The sequence below is a fragment of the Gorilla gorilla genome, chromosome 5, assembly GCF_029281585.2.
Source record: "Gorilla gorilla gorilla isolate KB3781 chromosome 5, NHGRI_mGorGor1-v2.1_pri, whole genome shotgun sequence".
In the NCBI taxonomy this organism is placed as follows: Eukaryota; Metazoa; Chordata; class Mammalia; order Primates; family Hominidae; genus Gorilla; species Gorilla gorilla.
This window is the reverse complement of record NC_073229.2, coordinates 96262920-96282396: the sequence shown is the minus strand read 5'-3', so window position 1 is coordinate 96282396 and position 19477 is coordinate 96262920. Positions and strand designations below refer to the sequence as shown.

General features: G+C 37.2%; 1 protein-coding gene across 20 annotated transcripts in view; it reads right to left on the bottom strand.

The window, feature by feature from the left end:
• The window catches only part of RIMS1 (regulating synaptic membrane exocytosis 1), a 517565-nt gene that overhangs the window by 215576 nt on the left and 282512 nt on the right, over positions 1 to 19477 (bottom strand). For all 20 annotated transcript variants that reach the window (XM_055390601.1, XM_019029847.3, XM_055390599.2 and 17 more), the window contains exons 5-6: positions 7003 to 7343; positions 3772 to 4637 (exon numbers count right to left, since the gene is read on the bottom strand). In XM_055390601.1, coding sequence (XP_055246576.1) covers positions 3772 to 4637; positions 7003 to 7343 — 1207 coding nt within the window. The remainder of the gene's footprint in view (positions 1 to 3771; positions 4638 to 7002; positions 7344 to 19477) is intronic.

Sequence of the window (19477 nt, the reverse complement as noted above, 5' to 3'; positions counted from 1 at the left end):
CACCATGTTGCCCAGGCTGGTCTCGAACTCCTGAGCTCAGAAAATCCCCCCACCTCGGCCTCCCAAAGTGCTGGAATTACAGGTGAGAGCCACTGCGCCCAGCCAGAATGAGCTTTCTTAATTGTTCCTATATATAGTATGAGATTGTTCGGACACATATATATGGGAGGGTACATATATACATGCAGTTCAGACAGAGAATGAGGAAGTGAAGTAATTCTTAAATTATAATATTTTGTATATAATTTATTATGCAATTTGGCAATTACAAACAAAGCCAAAAACTGCAAACAGTCCCCCTAAATACAAAAACATTAAGAAACACTGAAGGGCTCCAACACTTCTACAAGGATGATGACCAGCACCATTAAATTTAGGACTGTGGCCACTTTAAATCTGAGTGAGCAGAAGCAAAATGAGGAGAATCTTCAAACTAAGCACATAATTTTAATATTACATTGAAACATTTTCTATATAAGCACTATCTAATGGAACTTTTTGTGATAATCATTCTCGAGCACCAGGCTTTTTGGCTAGTTCTTCAGAAGAAGGGGAGTTTTAAGTTCATTTATTTAATTTAAATAGCTACATGGGGCTACAGCATTATATAGTGAAAATTCAGACCATCACACAATATTCCCACAACTTTTGGAGTATGAACTTTTTACCTCAAAGTTACTACCCAAAACACCATACATAACACCTTGCTTGATACAATACTTGTGAAGTACAGTTGATGCTTGAATAACACAGGGGTTAGGGGTTGACCCCCAAGTAGTCAGAAATCTGAGTATAACTTTTGACTCCAGAAAACCTTAACTACTAATAGCCTACTGTCGACAGGAACCTACTGTTTACTGATAGCATAAACAGTCAATTAACACAAATAATGTATGTTATATGTATGATATACTCTATTCTCACAATAAAGTAAGCAATAGAAAAGAAAAATTAAGGAAACCATAAAGAAGATAACATATATTTACTAGTCATTAAGTAAAAGTGGATCACCAAAAATGTCTTCATCCTCGTCGTCTTCACATTGAGGAGGAGAAGGAAAAAGAGCCTTGCTGTCTCTGAATATCAGAGGCAAAAGAGGTGGAGGAGATGGGAGGGGAAGCAGAAGAGGCAGGCACACCTGGTGTAACTTTATGGCAATGCATAGTAATTTCTGTCTGACATTTTTGCTTTTTTGTTTCTCTAAAAATGTTTCTGTATGGTACCAATCCTTTTTCCACCATTTGCTTTAGTGTCATTGTCTCTATCATAGAAGGATCCACGTGGTAAAAGAAGTCAAAAGGAGTCCTGAACAACAGGGACCCTCTACCAGACTGTCTAATGTCAATCTGTTTTCTGGCACTGCTTCTTTTACATCTTCTTCCTCAGTGTCTGTCATTGCTTAAGAAGCACTCATCCATCAAGTTATCTTCTGTTAATCCCTCTGGTGTGGTGTCTATTAACTCTGGAATCTATATTTAGAAACCTTTCACCCCACAACTTTTTTTTCATCATATCCACAATCTCTTTCATGATTTCCTTGATTTGCCGGTGAAGTCATGCACAACATCTGATACAGTTTTCTCTAGAAGGAATGAATTGTTTTGGGTCTGATGGCTTTCATGTTTTTTTCTATAACAACAATGGCATCTTCAATGGTGTAATCCTTCCAGATTTTCATGATATTCTATTTATCGGGGTTCTCTTCCACAGTGTTACAATCTTGTCCATACAGTACTATGTGAAATGAGCCTTTAAGGTCCAGAAGCCAAACTGGAATCTTTGTGTTTGAAGGCAAGTAGACCACTTCAACACCTTTCGTGTTGAACTCATGGGGTTCTGGGTAGCTAGGGGCATTGTTCAATATAAAAAGAACTTTAAAAGACAGTCCCTTACTAGCAATGTTCTTCCTGACTTCAGGGACAAAACATCCATGTATCTAGTCCAGGAAAATAACTCTTGTCTAGGCCTTTTTGTACAACCAAAAGGCTGGCAGTTATCGTTTATTTTTTCCCTTCAACACTCAGGGGGTTAACAGTTTTATACATAGAGGCAGCCCTTACTGCATTTGCACAAAACAGTAGAGCTAGCCTAACCCTTCCTGCCTTAAATACTAGTGCTTGCTTCTCTTCCTTACTACTAAATGTCCTTTTTGGCACTTTTTTTTTTTTTTCAGAATAAAGCACCTTGCATTAAAAACCTGTTCAGGCACATATCCTTTCTCCTCAATAATTTTCTTAATGGCATCTAGAACTCATCTCTGCTGGTCCACAGAAGCTGCTTCTACTTTTGACATTTCTTAAAAGCCAAACCTCTTCCTTAAATGATCAAGCCATCCTTTTCCGGCATTAAATTCTCTAGCTTTAGGTCCTTGACTATTCTTCTGCTTTGTTACATAATGACTTTGCTTTTTCCTAATATTAGAGTCTATAGATACACATTTTTATAGCAATCCTGCAGCCACATAAAAGCTGCATTTTTAAGGCAAGATAAAAGTTTTTCACAAAAAGTGCACGGGTTTTGCTCCTGCTGACGTAGCTGCAGCAACAGCGTCACAAATTTCTTTTTCAACAATAGTCCTTACACTGGTTGAATTTATCTTGAAATGGTGAGCAACTGCAGCTGCAGACCTCAATCTGCGGTACACATCAAGCAATTCAACTTTTTCTTGTAATGTCATGACGTTGCTTCTTGGGAGCACTTCTAGTGTCACTAATGACACTCTGTATGGGTCTCATGGTATTATTCAAAGTTAATGGTATCCCACTAAACATCACAAAAAATACGTGAGAACCACAAGATACCAAGCAATTTACTGGAGAAAGAAGCTGCTCAAAGGGAGATGATAAGCATCACAGGGCATTTTAAAGTGGTGCTCACAACACTAAATCACTGGAAGAAATTATTACAGTAATACAGTATGCACTACAGTTAATTTCATGCAGCTATGATTTAATACCGCATGTTTACATATTTACATTTCTTCCCACCGCAAATGGCGCCATGTAGTCTATAAGTGTGTGTTTAAGGTTTTATCATTTTTAACTTTTTATAATAGATTCACGTACATTTTATGGTAGCAAATGATAAAACAGACTAGTATCTATATATATTGTATGCATTCATGACATACCTAACTTTTTCTTATTTTCTTAAAATATTGCCAGGCTACCCGGTTCGTCCACAAGTTTTTAAAATTGCTGCAATTCTCAAAAAAAAAAATCCAGTATATTTATTGAAAAAACATCCATATATAAGTGGACCCATGCAGTTCAAATCCGTATTGTCCAAGAATAAACTGTAATCTGTTCACAAATTGTGAGAAAGGTTAATTTGAAGTTTGAAAAAAAAAAACTACCTTTGCAACCGGAATATTACATAACTGATGTGGTTTTTTTTTAATGTCTACTTCCTTTATAAGGCATAATTTTCATTTTCTAGCAAACAAATTGTTTTTCACAGAATAATAAATCCACTCTAAAATAATATCTTAAAAATGTTAGACTGCATACCAAATTTACCAGAATGACAGAATGCAAAATCACCAAGAACTTTTGTAGCCTAAATTTGGAGCTTGTTGTGTTTTAAAATCCCACAAATCAATCAATAAAATTAAATTAATAAAAATAAGACCTTCCACTGGCGGTAACGCTATCTTATCTGTGAGCATTCCCAGCCTCAATGCTGAACCCAGCAACTAGCCTAGCACCTGCACCTCTGCCCGCGCCTCTTCACTTGGCTGAAGTCCCCGCACGGCCGGCGCCGCCCCCTTACCTTTCTCGCTGACGCTCTCGCTCTCCAACTCCACGTCCTCGCAGCTGGTGTACTCGGGCGTCGACACGCCCTCCTCCTCAGAGCTGCTCACCGACATCTGCCGCTTCTTGCCGCCCCTCTTGGACCGGTGCGGCTTGGGCGGGGACGGCCGCACGGACTCGGACTGGTCTGAGCTCAAAGAGTCGTTCCGCAGCATGGTCTCCACCTTCTCGCGCTTGGCCTTCCGCATGAGGACCGCCGAGCTGGGGTCCAGGCGGCTCTGCTTCCTGAGGGGCTCCTGGGCTTTGAGCTCCGGGGCTTCTGCGGGAACCGGCCCATGTCTGGGCGCCGGCGGGCTGTGGTTCGTTAGCTGCTTGGCGCCCGGCGCCCTGGTCTCCGCAGTTCTCTCAGCCGAGTAAGCCCGCGGCGAGTCCGGCGGCGAGGCCCTGGCTGCAGCCGGCGCGCGTTTGCCGGCCTTGCCCTCCGGCAGCGCCGCGCCCGCCTCGGTGCGCGGGAGCGCCACGTCGCTGTGGCGCCGCTCGTGCCTGGCGCGGGACACCCGGGCGTGCATGCGCATCTGCTGCTCCTCAGGCGGCGGTTTCACCGGGTACCGAGCCAGGTTCGGGTCGCTGCGGTACCTGGTCTGATAGTCCTCCTCTTTTCTTTGCTTTTCCTCATCCGCCGCTTTGCCCTCATCCCGTTTTTCCGGCGTGTCTGGGTAATCCTGTGATCGCCCTTTCTCAAGCCTTCGGCTTTCCCGCCTTTCTTTGCGCTCCCGTTCTTCGACGGCCCCCTCCACGGGCTGCGCTGAGGTCTTTGGCACGCGTTTCCGCTCGCTCTTCAGGGCTCCTTTGCCATTCTGCTCGGAAAGCCCTGGGGTCTTCTTTCTATGATATACAAAGGAACGTCAAGGAGAGCAATTTATAAAGACTAGACATAAAAAACATGTTTTCTTCTCATTCCAGTCTTAAATCATTTCAGTTACAATAATTAGTTATAGGGATTTGGATCTGAAGGTGGAACTGTAAGAGTGTTGGAATTTTACAAGGTAAGGGATCTAATGGGAACACATATTAATTATTACCAAATATAGTTTTCATAAGAGTGTGATGCTTGTACTACATTTAGCAGCTCATTGAAGCATAGTTGCTCTTGTTAGAAGTTTACATTGAATCAATTTACTTTTCTTGAAATGCTGAAAAATACTTACCTTGCAAGGTTCATGTGAGGATTAGAGACACCATCTGTGAAGATGTTTTATGAAAGGGTAGAGTGTCATGCAAATGGAAGGAGTTCTCCAGTGTCTCTGATTCTTTGCTCTACTAATTATACTTTTTCTCATCTCTACCTTTAATTTTCTGTTTCTAACTCCTTGACGGTACAAAATACGGTCAAGAATTCTTCAGTAATTTAAAACAAATAAAAAGTGTCTCTTTCAATCTTGCTTCTCCCTGAAGTTGCCCAGCTCTTTACACCGGCCACCTCTCTTCCTGCTCCTGTACTTCCCAATTCCTCATTGCTTTCCTGTGAATTTATATCATTAGTAAAGGTATTTGTCCCTATCAATCTTCTTCAAATTTTAACTAAAAAGTCAGAACAAAAAGTACCTATTCAGCCCTTGTTCTTGAAATTTTTGTAGTTTTTCACTATGTCAAAAATAGAACTCTTTTCTCTTTAGAAACTTTACAGCTCCAAATTCTCTATCTTATTTAAAGATATCATCTTCCAACCAGTTCCAAACTGCAGCTTCAGTATTTTTGTCTCTTCTTCTCCCACAACAATTTGTCACCAAATGCTATTAATTCTACCTTCCCTGAGATATCGCTGGTGTCCTTTCTATCCTTTCTCCAAATAGCTTAGTAACACTCATTCTCTCGTACTGCCCTCTTATACGCTGTGTAGCTCCCCTACAACTGCTGAGTGTCTTACAAAGCTTAATTCAGAAGTCACTTCCTCTTTCCTAGGGCTCTCAAAATACTATACGTATTGCCTAGCTTTGATCAAATTAGCATCCTTGTTAATTGCCTAGGTGTCTGTCTTCCCTAGGATAGTGTGTGGTCTCTTCCCTAGGATTTGTCAGAAAAGGGACCATGTATGTTCTAATCATCTTTATGCCCTCTGGTTCCTGGCACAGTGCTTATCTGTAGTAAATACACAATGACTACTGGCTTGAATAATAGCTACATTCACTGAAAGCCTACCATGTGCCAGCTTGGGAACACATGTTCTCTTTTCATACCTGCCACAACCCTGCAAGTGAGTTTTTACTGCCTATTGTGGCAGAGCCAGGACTAGAATCCAGACCTATTTAACTTTGAAGTCCTTGATCTTTTACTGTATGGGCTTTGCCTGAAAAGGAGTTCAAAAGCTTTCCTTGGAGCCTCCTTTCTCCAAGTAATGGTTACACATACAAAAACAATAAGCCCAGTCTAGGTGTTAACAAAAGTCCTGGCCCCAGAATCATGAGCCTCATGAAGATAAGGGCTCTGTCTTCTTTGTCAACACTTTTTCCCAGTGCATAGATTCATGTTTGCCCATGAATACATTTTTGAATGAATCAATCAAAGTAAATAATCTGATCATATCGTCCCTGTTTAAATATTCAGTGGCTTCCCTTTCACCTACAATAAAAGCTATAAAATGTAACCTGTCCCTTCACTACCTCACCAGCCTTTTCTCCCCCACATTCCCTCTGCTACTTGCACTGTAGCCAGCAGCTATCCTTTAGGAGCCTCTCACGTTGGGCTTGTTCCTTCAGGCCATGTGCCTATGCAGATACCTGGAGCACCCATCCTTCCCTTCTCCTGGTTAATTCCAAAGTCACTCTTTAGAGCTCAGCATAAAAGAAATACCCTTAAAGAAGGCTTCTCCGATGTGTCCACATACTTTCTGATAGGTCAGATTCCCCCATCACATCCTCTCAGAGCACACTTTTAATTAAAGGGCTAGGTTTATAAGTGAAACATGATCTAAGAGCTTTTCTGAGTTCATCATTGGAAGTTGGTAGCTCAGCTGGGTGACTTAGTTCATGTTTACATCTGTGCATGATATGAAAGAAATGCTTTCAACAAAGGTATCCTAAGGAATACATTCTAGAGATAGACAACGCCCCTCAGGCCTTTTGTTTTTCCATGTGGGGCCTGAGAAGTACTACTTCCACATATTCCTCGTAATAGAAGTTAAATTCTTGAAAACGGCTTTGCTCTCCTAGCAAAATCTTGCCTTTTGCTTACAGGGTGAAAGAACTATTACCTCTCTCTAGGAGGTTCACTTCTAGACCTGGATGAAGCCTGCTTCTGTTCAGGCCCCAAGGCTTGCTGCGAGGGCTCAGCCCCTTTGCTCCTGTCTGGTGGTGCGCTGGGAGGAGCAGCATCCTGGGAGGAGGCAGCTGCTGTGCTCAGGGGTGTCTGAGACTGCGATCGCTCTTGGAGTCGTGCTTTCTTTTCTCTTGGTACCTCAGAGCCAGCACCTGTAGCTGTATCACTCAGGGTTCCATCCTGACTTGTCTGCTGAGGGCCACTTCCAAAGAACCATGCCCCAGATTTGGTTAAGATTTCTTGTTGCTTTCGACATAAATTGCATACCCACATAACCTATTTGAAGAAGAAAGAACAATATAAACTTTTATGCCCTCTTGGAAATAATTTTTCAGATCTTAAAATACATTTAAGAAAAAAAGAACAGTATTCATTTTCATATTTATCCTTGCAAATTTCTTGTGAAAATGGTCCTCCCACAAGTCACAGTCAAATATATGAATGCCTAGACAGGGACTTGTCTGAGACTAGAGAGCCTCTCAGCAGCCAGAGTAGAGTTTTTTTCTCAGCATTTCTGATTTGATTATTCTGAATTTCCTTTTACCATATATCTGTCATATTTTTTATAATTGACTCTGGAGTGTTAGCAAAAATGTTCTAAGCAAGGTAGTTAACTGATTAGAAAAATGTTACCAGGAAAAAAAAAAAGAAAAATGTTACCAGGAACTACAGAATCGATATGTAAATACATAAACCTCAGTACTTGCAAGTATTTTTAAAAAGTCTGTCTTTTCAAAAATCATCCACAATTAAAGGCAATATTAAAAATATTCACATAGAAGAAACATACAAAGTAAGCACACAGAAAAGGTCAATGTGTATATTTTCTGTAGTTTCTTAGTAATAAACTAACCTTAAGCTTATTTATGCTATAAAATATAATTTTCCATGCGCATATTTACTAAAGCAATAAATGTGACTCTGAGTTTATTCATATGTGACCACTCCAATGTAATGTTCCCCAAGGAAAGCTATTGGGGAACCATCATTTAGCAACATATCCACTGTTAAGTTATAAGATGTAGCACCACTTAAAATAACCTATATATCTGTTCTCCACTTGACCTTTAAAATGAATGTAATAATGAGGACGATTATCATAATAAAAAATAATAATAGCAGCAATGACTAGCTGTCACAGGGCAAAGATAGGTGCTAACAACTCCATGAGCCGTCTTTTCAAATATCCTCAGTACCTCTGTTTCTTTGTGCTGTGACTTTACATCGCTGCCTCAGTTACATGCCTCCAAAGGCACTTCAGGTGTTTTGTGTTTATTTCTACTTCAGAAACTACCTCCACAGGAAAAGCTAATTACCAAACTCTAGGCTTCCTTTTCACAAATACTGACTCAATCAACACGTACTCAAAAATATTGTATCAGGATGAATAAATCGTAGAAACATTAACTGATAAGTAATAGAAAATAGTAAAAGAAGCATTGTTTAGTAGGTCAAATGAAGAAAATGAACTACTGAAAATATTCAGATAAATGGGGAAAAACTGTAACTGTAGCCATAAAATAAGATGAAGCTAAAATAAGAATAAGAAAAAGACAGGAAAAAAGTAATACACTTTTTTAAAAGGAAAATACTGCAGATGAATTAAGAACTGCTTTCCAGGAAAGAAAACTCAATGAATTATAATATAGGAAAAATTAAGACTGAAGAGAAATACTTGCTATAAAAAATTTAAAATTCATGAAGGTTAATTGATTTATTTAGACTTTCCCAGTCATAAAATGAAGTGTACTAGGTTCAAAAAAGCAGTTAGGTATAATGTCTACACAAAGTATTATAACCAATATTACGGAATTCTCATCTACTAAGATGTCAAACAAGATGAACAATTCATTGCATAAACCTATATCAAAATAAGGATTTTATGGAAAGTAACTTCAATTTAAGTGCTAGCCAAATAAGGGTATATTTTACAAAATCTATTACTGAGTAGGTCTCTCAGAAGTCCTGATTGTTTGAACATGGACATATTAAGGGTAACATTAAAAGGTGCAATACTCCAGGGCCAGGACCTTCATGAACAGTCAATGACACTGAGTCTCTTCTGCCCAGAACCCTGAGTGGGGACAGGACGTGTGTGGTGGGAAGGTTTTGGTTTGTTTGTTTGTTTTTTGTCTCTTTAGCTGACAGACCATAATAAGAAAGTTTGAAATCATGTAATTCAACAAGATTGGTATGAAATTTTGACTATTTTACATCAAATAAGAAGACGTTAAATTTGTATTTCTCAGACTAATAATAAGCAACTTATTACTCATCATTTAAAGTAGGTTCTTTTCAGCCAGGTGTGGTGGCTGATGCCTGTAATCCCAGCACTTTGGGAGGCTGAGGGGAGCAGATCACCTGAGGTCAGGAGTTCGAGACCAGCCAGGCCAACATGGTGAAATCCCGTCTCTACTAAAAATACAAAAATTAGCCGGGCATGGTGGTGCACGCCTATAATCCCAGCTACTTGGGAGGCTGAGGCAGAAGAATCACTTGAACCCGGAAGGCAGAGGTTTCAGTGAGCTGAGATCCCGCCACTGTTCTCCAGCCTGGACGATAGAGCGAGACTCCATCTCAAAGTAAATAATAAGAAATAAAATAAAGTCAAGTAGGTTCTTTTCTACAGAAATATCAAGGTATACTTAGGATAAATATGCAGTTTTTAAAAAACCAGAAAACACAAATTTACAATTACAAAGTTTCTAAAATTGAATAAAGCTAAATAAAGAAGCAGAAAGGAGCACAATAATACTGATAGAAGGGTAAAGGATACTCTTCATTTTACATTTGAATATTCTCCAGAAATTATTATCACAGTCTTATTTTGATTGCTTCACATTTTTAAACGTTACAAAAAATGGGTCAATGAAAACTAACTGCCAGATTTGGGCATGTTCCAAATTTTGAGTATGTGCAGAACTGCTACCAGATCAATTAAAAGAAACACAATTTATTATTATTAAATAAGTTGAATTTTACAATTTAATTTCATTTCCAATTTATTCAAAAGGTTACAATTAGTGACTATGTCAAAACAGCATAGGCATTTTAAATTCTATTCTTAAAATACTTTGTATTAAGTCTGTGATGCTTTGTTAATTTTTTTCTGTTTTTAACATTTAGTAAAATACTGTATAATTCCAAACTTTTCCTATGTCTTATTTCCTTGTACACCACAACATTTTTAAATTTGTATTTTTAAATTAACTATAAGTGTAGTCAATCCATCCTCCAAACTGAAAGTAAAATTAACCATGACAATGTTAAAATATTTATTTTTATCAAAATATCACCTCCCAGTCTCTATTTTCAGTTCTACAAATTAATCATACCACAAATTTTACAAATAAAAAAATAAATTGCTCATATGAGTTATAAAGAAACATATATAAGATTACAATAGAATATTGTCATACATTTCAACATGGTTAATACCAAACATTGCAGACCTCTACAGTACATTTTTTGAAGTCAGTATTAAGTATTATATTTGCCTGAAGCTATAGATAATACAAGAGTGCTGTAGGGAGTCATTTTTAACAGATTTTTTTTTTAGAAAAGAGGATAAGACGTAACTTTGCCTACAAAAAAATGCTATTTATTTAAAGCACACAAACACACCTTTTAGAAATTGCACTATGCAGGATTATACCCTGATTAAATACCCTGGGATGTGTTCCAAACTAATCTAAACTAAAGTAGGCCTGTGCAATAACTTAACAATTTACAGATGTTAAGCAATCACACACAAACTCAATTCAAATACTATCGTGAAGTTACATGACTTTTGAAACACCATGCCACATATCAGAAAATATGCAGGATTGAAAATTGTATTCTGACCTTTTGCTGTAAGTGCATTTTTAATTGTCTTTTCCTCTTAATTCTTAAGAAGTACAATAAACTATTTTATAAAACCCATAGGAATTTTTTACCCAGAGAAATAAAAATTGCAACACTTTCTACTATACATGTACAGAAAATTCCATAGATAAAACCACAAGTTTGGCAGAAAAACTAAAAAGGTATTCGAGTGGAAGAAATATTAAAATATTTACAGAGCCGGACACACAGAACAAAAGAAATGTGCCCTTGATTTATTCTTGATGATATTACTAAGGTGATTCACGACGAGGTCCAGAATAATTTCTTTTTTTTTGGGCGGGGGGATGGAGTTTCGCTCCTGTTGCCCAGGCTGGAGTGCAGTGTCGCGATATCGGCTCACTGCAACCTCCGCCTCTTGGGTTCAAGCGATTCTCCTGCCCCAGCCTCCCGAGTAGCTGAGATTACAGGCACCTGCCACCATGCCCAGATAATTTTTGTATTTTTAGTAGAGACGGTGTTTCACCATGTTGGGCAGGCTGGTCTCAAACTCCTGACCTCAGGTGATCCACCCTCCTCAGCCTCCCAAAGTGCTGGGATAACAGGCGTGAGCCACTGCACCCATCTCAGAATTCTTATGTTAACACAAATGTCTTCCTTATAAGAATCCATCTGAGGTATTTAGTATTATAACATAAAGAATAAATATAAGCATGAAGGTTTAGAAAAAGAGATTGTGATTCAATTTTCATTTGATACTTTTACAGATAAATTTTAAGATCGATTTTCAATGAATATAGGATGTTTTTAAAAATTATTATGGTACCATTTTGAAAAACATGAAAAAGAAGATGAGATAGTCAATTACAGTTGCTCATTTTCCTTTCTCTATTCATTAAGCACTCTAGCAGAAACTGGGGACAAAATTATCAAGGTAATATTTCAACTTTGTTGACAAAAGTAGATGAGAGGGTAGAAAAGAGTAGATGTCAGAATAAATGAGAATGAGTTCTCTTTGGTTCTTGTAGTGTGAATGTGTGTGTGGGTGGGAATGGGTGGGTGTATGTGGGTATGTTTCTCTTAGTCTTTTATTGTTGTTATTGCTATTTCATAAATTTATTTCCCTTTGGAAGTTTATAAAATATGGAGTTTTATGAAAGACAAAAATATGGTATAGAATGTTTCTTTTTAATGGGCAAATCACTTCCAATTCCACTGTCTTACTATTAGCATTTTAATACAATTTTCTATGCAAATTTAAAATAACTGAGATTCCACTGTAACTCTATATCCTATTTATATATTTAATATTATAGCACAAGTATTTCTATGTGATTCTAAACGTTTCTAAAGCATTTTAATATCTACAAAATATTCTATAGAGCTGGAATATCACTTACCTAGTCCTTAAACTGCTTCTAACCTTTCACATTGACACAGAACTCTGCAGTGAAAAGTGTGCTGATCAAACTTTTTTTCATATTTATGGTCTTTTTTTAGGATACATTAGAAAAAATCAGATTGTTTGGTAAAATTTTAGAACATATTTAAAGCTCCTCTCATATAATCACTGTGTGGTAACAGTTGGGGCTCTCTGTATAATTTGCAAAATAGCTTCCCAAAAGGGGTGCTAAATTGTAACCCAAAAGTGACAATATCAATTCTGCACTTTAAAATCTAATGACTTAATAATGCCCCCAAACCCTATACTCTTACAAATGTTTCAAATTTGAAATAATACAGTGAGATTCATTTAGATAATAGAACCATAAACCCCACAGCAAAAGAGGATCCTCAAGGAAGAGAGATAACAATGAATTTCTGCCAAGTGTATGTATGTAAAAGGGTGGTAAGTGAAACAAAATGGAAGAAGCTGTAGCTCAAATCACAGATGGAGGAGGGCCGTAACCAAGAACGGAGCTGATTTTCTCTGCAGAACCCACGAGAAGATCTAGGTTAGATGGCAGATACTATGGCAGGAGAGAAGTGAGAAATAGAATTAAAACAGATGACTATTTGTCTTTTTTTTTAAAGTTTATTTTCCATATGCAGAATGACCACTTTCCCACAAATCTGAAACAGACAGGTGTTGTTGACCTGCAAAGAGCCTTTCATTCTGGCAGGTAGGTTTTCTCCATCCTAATGGCTGGTTCTCCAGTTGTACACTTAAAAACACCTCCCACATATGCACACACAAACACACACCCCAATCATCCATTCTCATGCCTCGCTTTTGTTTATTCCCCTATATATGGCTAATCAAGGAACACTAAACTATTAAAATAAAAACTATAACATTAAAGAGAAAGGCTAAAATCAACATAGAGAAGAATTAGTGTTGGACGAGTAAGAGATAATTCCAGGAAATATCTTAAAGAAACCTTAAAATAACCTTTAATTAGTGTTCAGATGTCAACCTTAAAAGAGCTTTTAAAATTAATGGTAAAACCGTCTCAATAAAAGAAGAATTTAAAAGAAAGGATGTATGAAAAAACAAGAGATAAGAAAACACATGAGATAAAATGTTAGAGAGATAAAACACATGAAATAAAAAACATGAGATAAAAGTTCTAGAAAAAAAGAACAAAATATGGAGGGGAATAAAGTTGCAAAAATAATAGAAGACAAATTCCCAGAATGGAGAAGTCATTGCATATTAATACAATGAATGGAAAAAGAAACCACCAAGATAAAAATCATTACGAAATTTCAATATAACAAAGCTAAAAAAAAGATCCTAGAAGTTTCCAGAAAGAAAATGTTGGGTCCTAGAGAAAGGAATAGGAAATAGAATTCCCATCAGCAATACTGGATGTTTGAAGACAAGGGAGAAATACTATCAATAGTCTTCAGGAAAATGATATGGGTCCTGAAATTTTATATATAGGTAAACCATCAATCAAATATAAGGCAGTTTAAGAAATTTTCAGAATTTGGAAGAACTTGGAAAATTTACCACTCACATATCCTTGTTAGCAAAACAAAATCTACCAGGAAAGAGGGAATCCAGGAAGCAAATGGTTTTCACAGAAGAGCAAATGTTAAGGGAAGTCCCATGATGAACAGCCCTCTTTGAAACCCTAGAGAGAAATTTCGAGCAGGAGGATGGAGACTCTAGAATGAGGATTCTGGGAGCAAAAATTAAATAAACCAGAAGACAACAGCAACAACACAAAAGGCAAATTGATCAAATGCATAGTGCGATTTTGAACACAAAACAAATAAAACAAAAACTTCATAGGATAAAGGAATTTAGCTAAAGGGAGGACCCATTTATATTTGAAGCTAAGAACATTTCCCATCAAGTAGGACAGTGGTCATGGTAACCAATACATAGAATATGAAGCGTAATCTAAATTCATTGCTTGGCTCTGGTTAATGACTGTGTTAAGCTGCAGAAGTGAACCATAGAAGAAACAAAATAGAGATTTTGGGTGGAAGGACAGAGGAGTGTCCAAACGACATCTCTGTGCTTTAGTATCTTCCTTTATTTTTATATGTTGTTGCAATACTATATGAGCTGTGAAGAGTTTACTAGCCCAAATATAAATGCTTAATAGTGCCTTGTCTCTCATGAATAGACAAAGTTGGGGAAGAATAGTCAAAAGACTTTTGCTCTTTTGTATTAGCCTTCTATTTCATCTTTTATCCACATATACACAGTTACATAGTTATATATGGTATTACATATAGCTATACATTTATCTTTTAACATATTCATAAAATGATTAAAAATTTTTTTGATCATTTACCATTTATTGATGATTTTATCTTTTTTTATTCATTTAAGTTGTACCATTAAGGTAAACACTTTGTTTCAAATGTTTTCCATGTTTGTTAGCATGTAAACTAATCAGGTTTTTGTGTATTTATCAATTAAATTCATAGTATTTCTTACCAATTTAATTGATTTATTAACTCCTTGATATAGTTTTTTTTTAATTTTGTTGCTTGCCATATTGGTTTTTTTCTGTTATCATAAAGATGGTTTTCATTTTATATCATCTATTCTATTATTCTCTTCCTTTGCAATCCTTCTGTTGTACTTTAGCTCAGAAAGTGCTTTTATAAATATTCACTTTTATTTTCATTGACTATTTATATGGTTGAACATTTTACGTTGTCTTTCTTGATCTCTCAGAATCTATTTTGAGGTGTAACAAGAGTTAGGGAACTACACTCATTTCTTTTCATAGATAACTGTCTCAACATGTTTACTGAAGGATACTTCATTTCACTATCAACCTGCAAAGAAGAGTGATCTCTAGAGTTAAACTGCCTAGGTTCTCATCTCACATCCATCTGTCAATCCACTTACTTGCAATTCACTCAGGCCAACTTGCAAAGCCTCCCAAAGACTCATTGTCATCATCTATAGACAGGGGGTAATAATAGTTCCTATCTCACTGAGTTGTTTTGAGAATTAAATGAAATAATACATCTAAATTGCTTAGCATAGTGCCTGAAATATAGTAAGTAAGCATTATCAGCATTATAATGGTTATTTTATCATTATCAGAAAGGTTCGGGGGGGCTATCAGATTCATACAATATCAGTAAGAAAATTATTTTTTCCCATGGAGGTGTGTGTGTGTGTGTGTGTGTGTGTATATATATATATATATATATATATATACACACACACACACACACATATGTAGTATATATTTATACATTATATATGTATGTATATGTATTATGTATAAATATATGTATTATATATAAATTCAATATGAATTATATTACATTATTTAAAGTTTCTACATTTTAAAGTTGAGTTTACACACTATCTAATGGTCTGTCACTCACTTTTCTTGTTTCTGTAAATGACTAAAATTTTTATTACCCTGATTCTGTGTAGGCAATGGCAGGTAAGAGGCAGCAATGAATACTGAATCATGGTTAAGGAGCAGCCCTTGGAGGTAGAATATATAGGCCTGAATCCTTATTTGCTGACGTTCTCATTATCTCACCTAGGACAGCTTATATCTTCTCTCTGTGCTTCAGTATCCTCATTTATAAAATAGGGAAAATAATAATAATGATTTCATAGACTCTATGTTAGGATTGAGTTATACAAAACTGTGTTTGACACATAGTAAACATTCAATAATATTTTTATTAGCATCATACAACATTTATTGCTGATGTGTCTTCAAACTAAAGGCAAATAAATATTATTTTATTTTGCAATATAAAGTGATACACTCAGTACATATTTTTGATTTCCACAAATATTTTAGGCGCCTGTTATGTCTTAGGCATTGTTTTAGGTTCTAGGGATGCCGCACTGAAAAAAATAGACAAAAATTCTCCCCACGGAGTTTATGTTCTAGTGAAAAAAGACAGACAGAAAGAAAACATAATGGTAGGCTGGGTGCGGTGGCTCATCCCAGCACTTTGGGAGGCTGAGGCGGGTGGATCACAAGGTCAGGAGTTTGAGACCAGCCTGGCCAACATAGTGAAACCCTATCTCTACTAAAAATACAAAAAATTAGCCAGGCGTGGTGGTGGGCACCTGTAATCCCAGCTACTCAGGAGGCTGAGGCAGGAGCATCGCTTGAAACTGGGAGGCAGAGGTTGCAGTGAGCAGAGATCGCACCCTTGCACGCCAGCCTGGGCAACAGTGCAAGACTCTGACTCAAAAAAAGAAAAAAAATAAAAAAACCCATAATGGTAAACATATGTGGTATTATAGATGGTGATAAGTACTGAGGAATAAATGCAAAAGAAAAGGCATTGGGCACTCCGAGTGGTGGTAGAGTACAATATAAAATTGGCTAGTCAAAGAAAACTTCATTGAGAAAGTGATATTTGAGTAAAAGTAAGCTATGCAGGTATGTGGAGGAAAGCATCTCAGGCTGTAAAAACAGCAAATAAAAAGGACTTTGTGGAGCTTATACCTGGTGGTTTTAAGGCACAGGTGGAGCCGAGTAAGTGATGGTTCAGGTCGTATAAGATATGTTCAGTAAAGTAATGAGTCAGACCCAGTAGGTCTTTGTAGACTATAGCAGTGACTTTGACTTTTATGATGAGTAATGACGAGCCATTGGAAGATTCTGAGGAGAGAAGTCATCTCATATATCTTTTGTTTTTGAGACAGGGACTCACTCTGTCACCTAGGCTGGAGTGCAGTGGCACCATCACAGCTCACTGCAGCCTCAACCTCCTTGGCTTAGGTGATCCATCCGCCTTTTCCTCCCAAGTAGCTGGGACCACAGGCAGGCACCATGCTCAGCTAATTTTTGTTTTTTTGTGTATTTTTTGGTAGAGACAGGCTTTCACCATGTTGCCCAGGCTGGTCTTGAACTCCTGAGCTCAAGCAATCTGCCCGCCTTGGCCTCCGAAAGTGCTGCAATTACAGGCATGTGCCACCGTGCCCAGATATAACTTGGGTTTTAATAGGATCTCTTTGGTTGTTGATTGAGAATAAAATATAGGGAATCAATTATGAAATATTTGTGACTTGAATTCTATTACTGCAATTTTTGCTCTCTTTTAGCTCATCTTTACAAAATGTGCTCTCTCATTCCTTTAGTTTATCTTTTTGTGTTACTTTGTTGGAGATGTTACCTCTGATAGACAGCACAAGACTGAAATGTATTTTGGATCCAACTGATAATTTTTGTGTTATGATAGCACCTGAATATGCAGCAATCCTTATTTCTCTGTCTTATCTCAGGTCCTCCATTCATCAAAAGTAAATGCATAGACTCATGCACTGAATTTCATACTTTCTGCCGATTGAGTACCTCACTTATCATTGACTCCTTTATTTTCCTGAGCCTTCAATCTCATCTTCTCTACTACTCCCTTCCTCTTGGCATATAACCACAAAAGTACACAAAATAATCAAGACTTTTCTTCCAGTAATAACAATTTGAACCTCCTCTTTCTCATCACTTTTTTCATTATCCTCCTTAAAACCAAGCCACTTGTTAAAGTAACCTAAACTCATAGCCTCTCAACTTTCTCACACCTCATTTCTTCCCACCATTTTGAAATCTGACTCATCCCTACAATTACACTTTCCTTCCAAGGACATTGGTGATTCCTTCCATAGTGCCAGTTCTACTTAGTGCAACTTTTTAACTCTCATCTTAATAAGTTCTTTTGAGTATTTGCAATTCCTAACCATCCCTCATTTTTGGTTTCTAAAATTCAGTGACAATTTTCTTTTCTGGTCTTTTTCCTATTTGTGTCACCTCTTCTCATATTCCTGGCTAAAATCTTCCTTCTTTACTCTTTTATTAAATGTTGATGTTACACAGGACTCAATTCTTGCTCTTCTACATTTGTTACTTAAATAGGCTTCATGAAAGATGTAAAGTTTTCCAAACATTTTGATCTCAAGCCCTCTGAAAAAATATTTTTGAGAAGGCTTATATAATAAATATTTGTGTAATGCATTATGCATGCCTATTAGAATAACACAGTATTTGCATTGTAAAACATGCAGAAGTAGAAATTAAAATAAGATAAAAATATAAATAGAATTTCAATTTTATTTTGTACCCAAAAAGAATACCTTGCACTATAAACTGCTGACTCTAAAATCATAATTTCTAGCTCAGACATCTTTACAATTATCCAAATCCATTTATCTTCTTATTTACTGTATGTAGCCACTTAAATGTTAGACAGGAGCCTCAAACTTAAAATATACAATACAGAAATGATCATGCTTCTCAAAAACTTTCTTGTCCAGTACTTCTTGTTTTAGTTAACAGTACCACCATCTGCAGAGTAACCCAATATATTGACCAAAAATTGATCTTAGCCTACCCTTGTTACAGTAGACAGACATGAACAGGGCAGGAGAGGGCTCCCCGCCACCACCAGGAATGTCAGGCGACTATCAGGTGATGGTCAGGCAAAGTTGTTAACTGTCTCTCTAAAATAATAATTAATCTCAGCCAGCGCCAAGAAAAGGCAGTCTCCCACTAGAAAAAAAAAAAAAACAAAAAACCCTGAAACTAGTGATCAGCAGCTTCCCAATAAGATCTCAGGAGTTGGGTGAGTGGGCTCAAGCATGTGCACTGTGAGACAAAATGACAGAGTTTGACTGGTATATGACCTTGGTCTAGGAATGCTAGACTGGTAAAGGAAGAACAACTCAAGTGAGCATTGCGTATAATTCCAGTAAACACACTGTGCATGTTCCCCTCCCAAGTGCTAGCACGCCACTGCACATGCGGACAGCCCACCCCAAATGAATAATCAGGAAAGAAGGGACACAAGACCTTAGAAGTATGCCAACATATAAAACCCCAGTCCAAACTTCAAACCATGCATTTGATCTCACCAGTCACTTGCTTAGTCCTCTTCCAAGTATACTTTATTTCCTTTCATTTCTGCTCCAAAGCTTTTAAATAAACTTTCACTCTTGCTATAAAACTTGCCTTAGTCTCTTCATCTGCCTTATACCCCTCAGTCAAATTCTTTCATCTAAGAAGGCAAGAATTGAGGTTGCTGCACACCCATAAGGATTTGCCACTGCTAACACCCTTTCCCCAATCTTTCATCAAATCTTCTGAATTCTGATTCTGGAACACAATGACTCAAATTTATTCCCCCATGTCTAT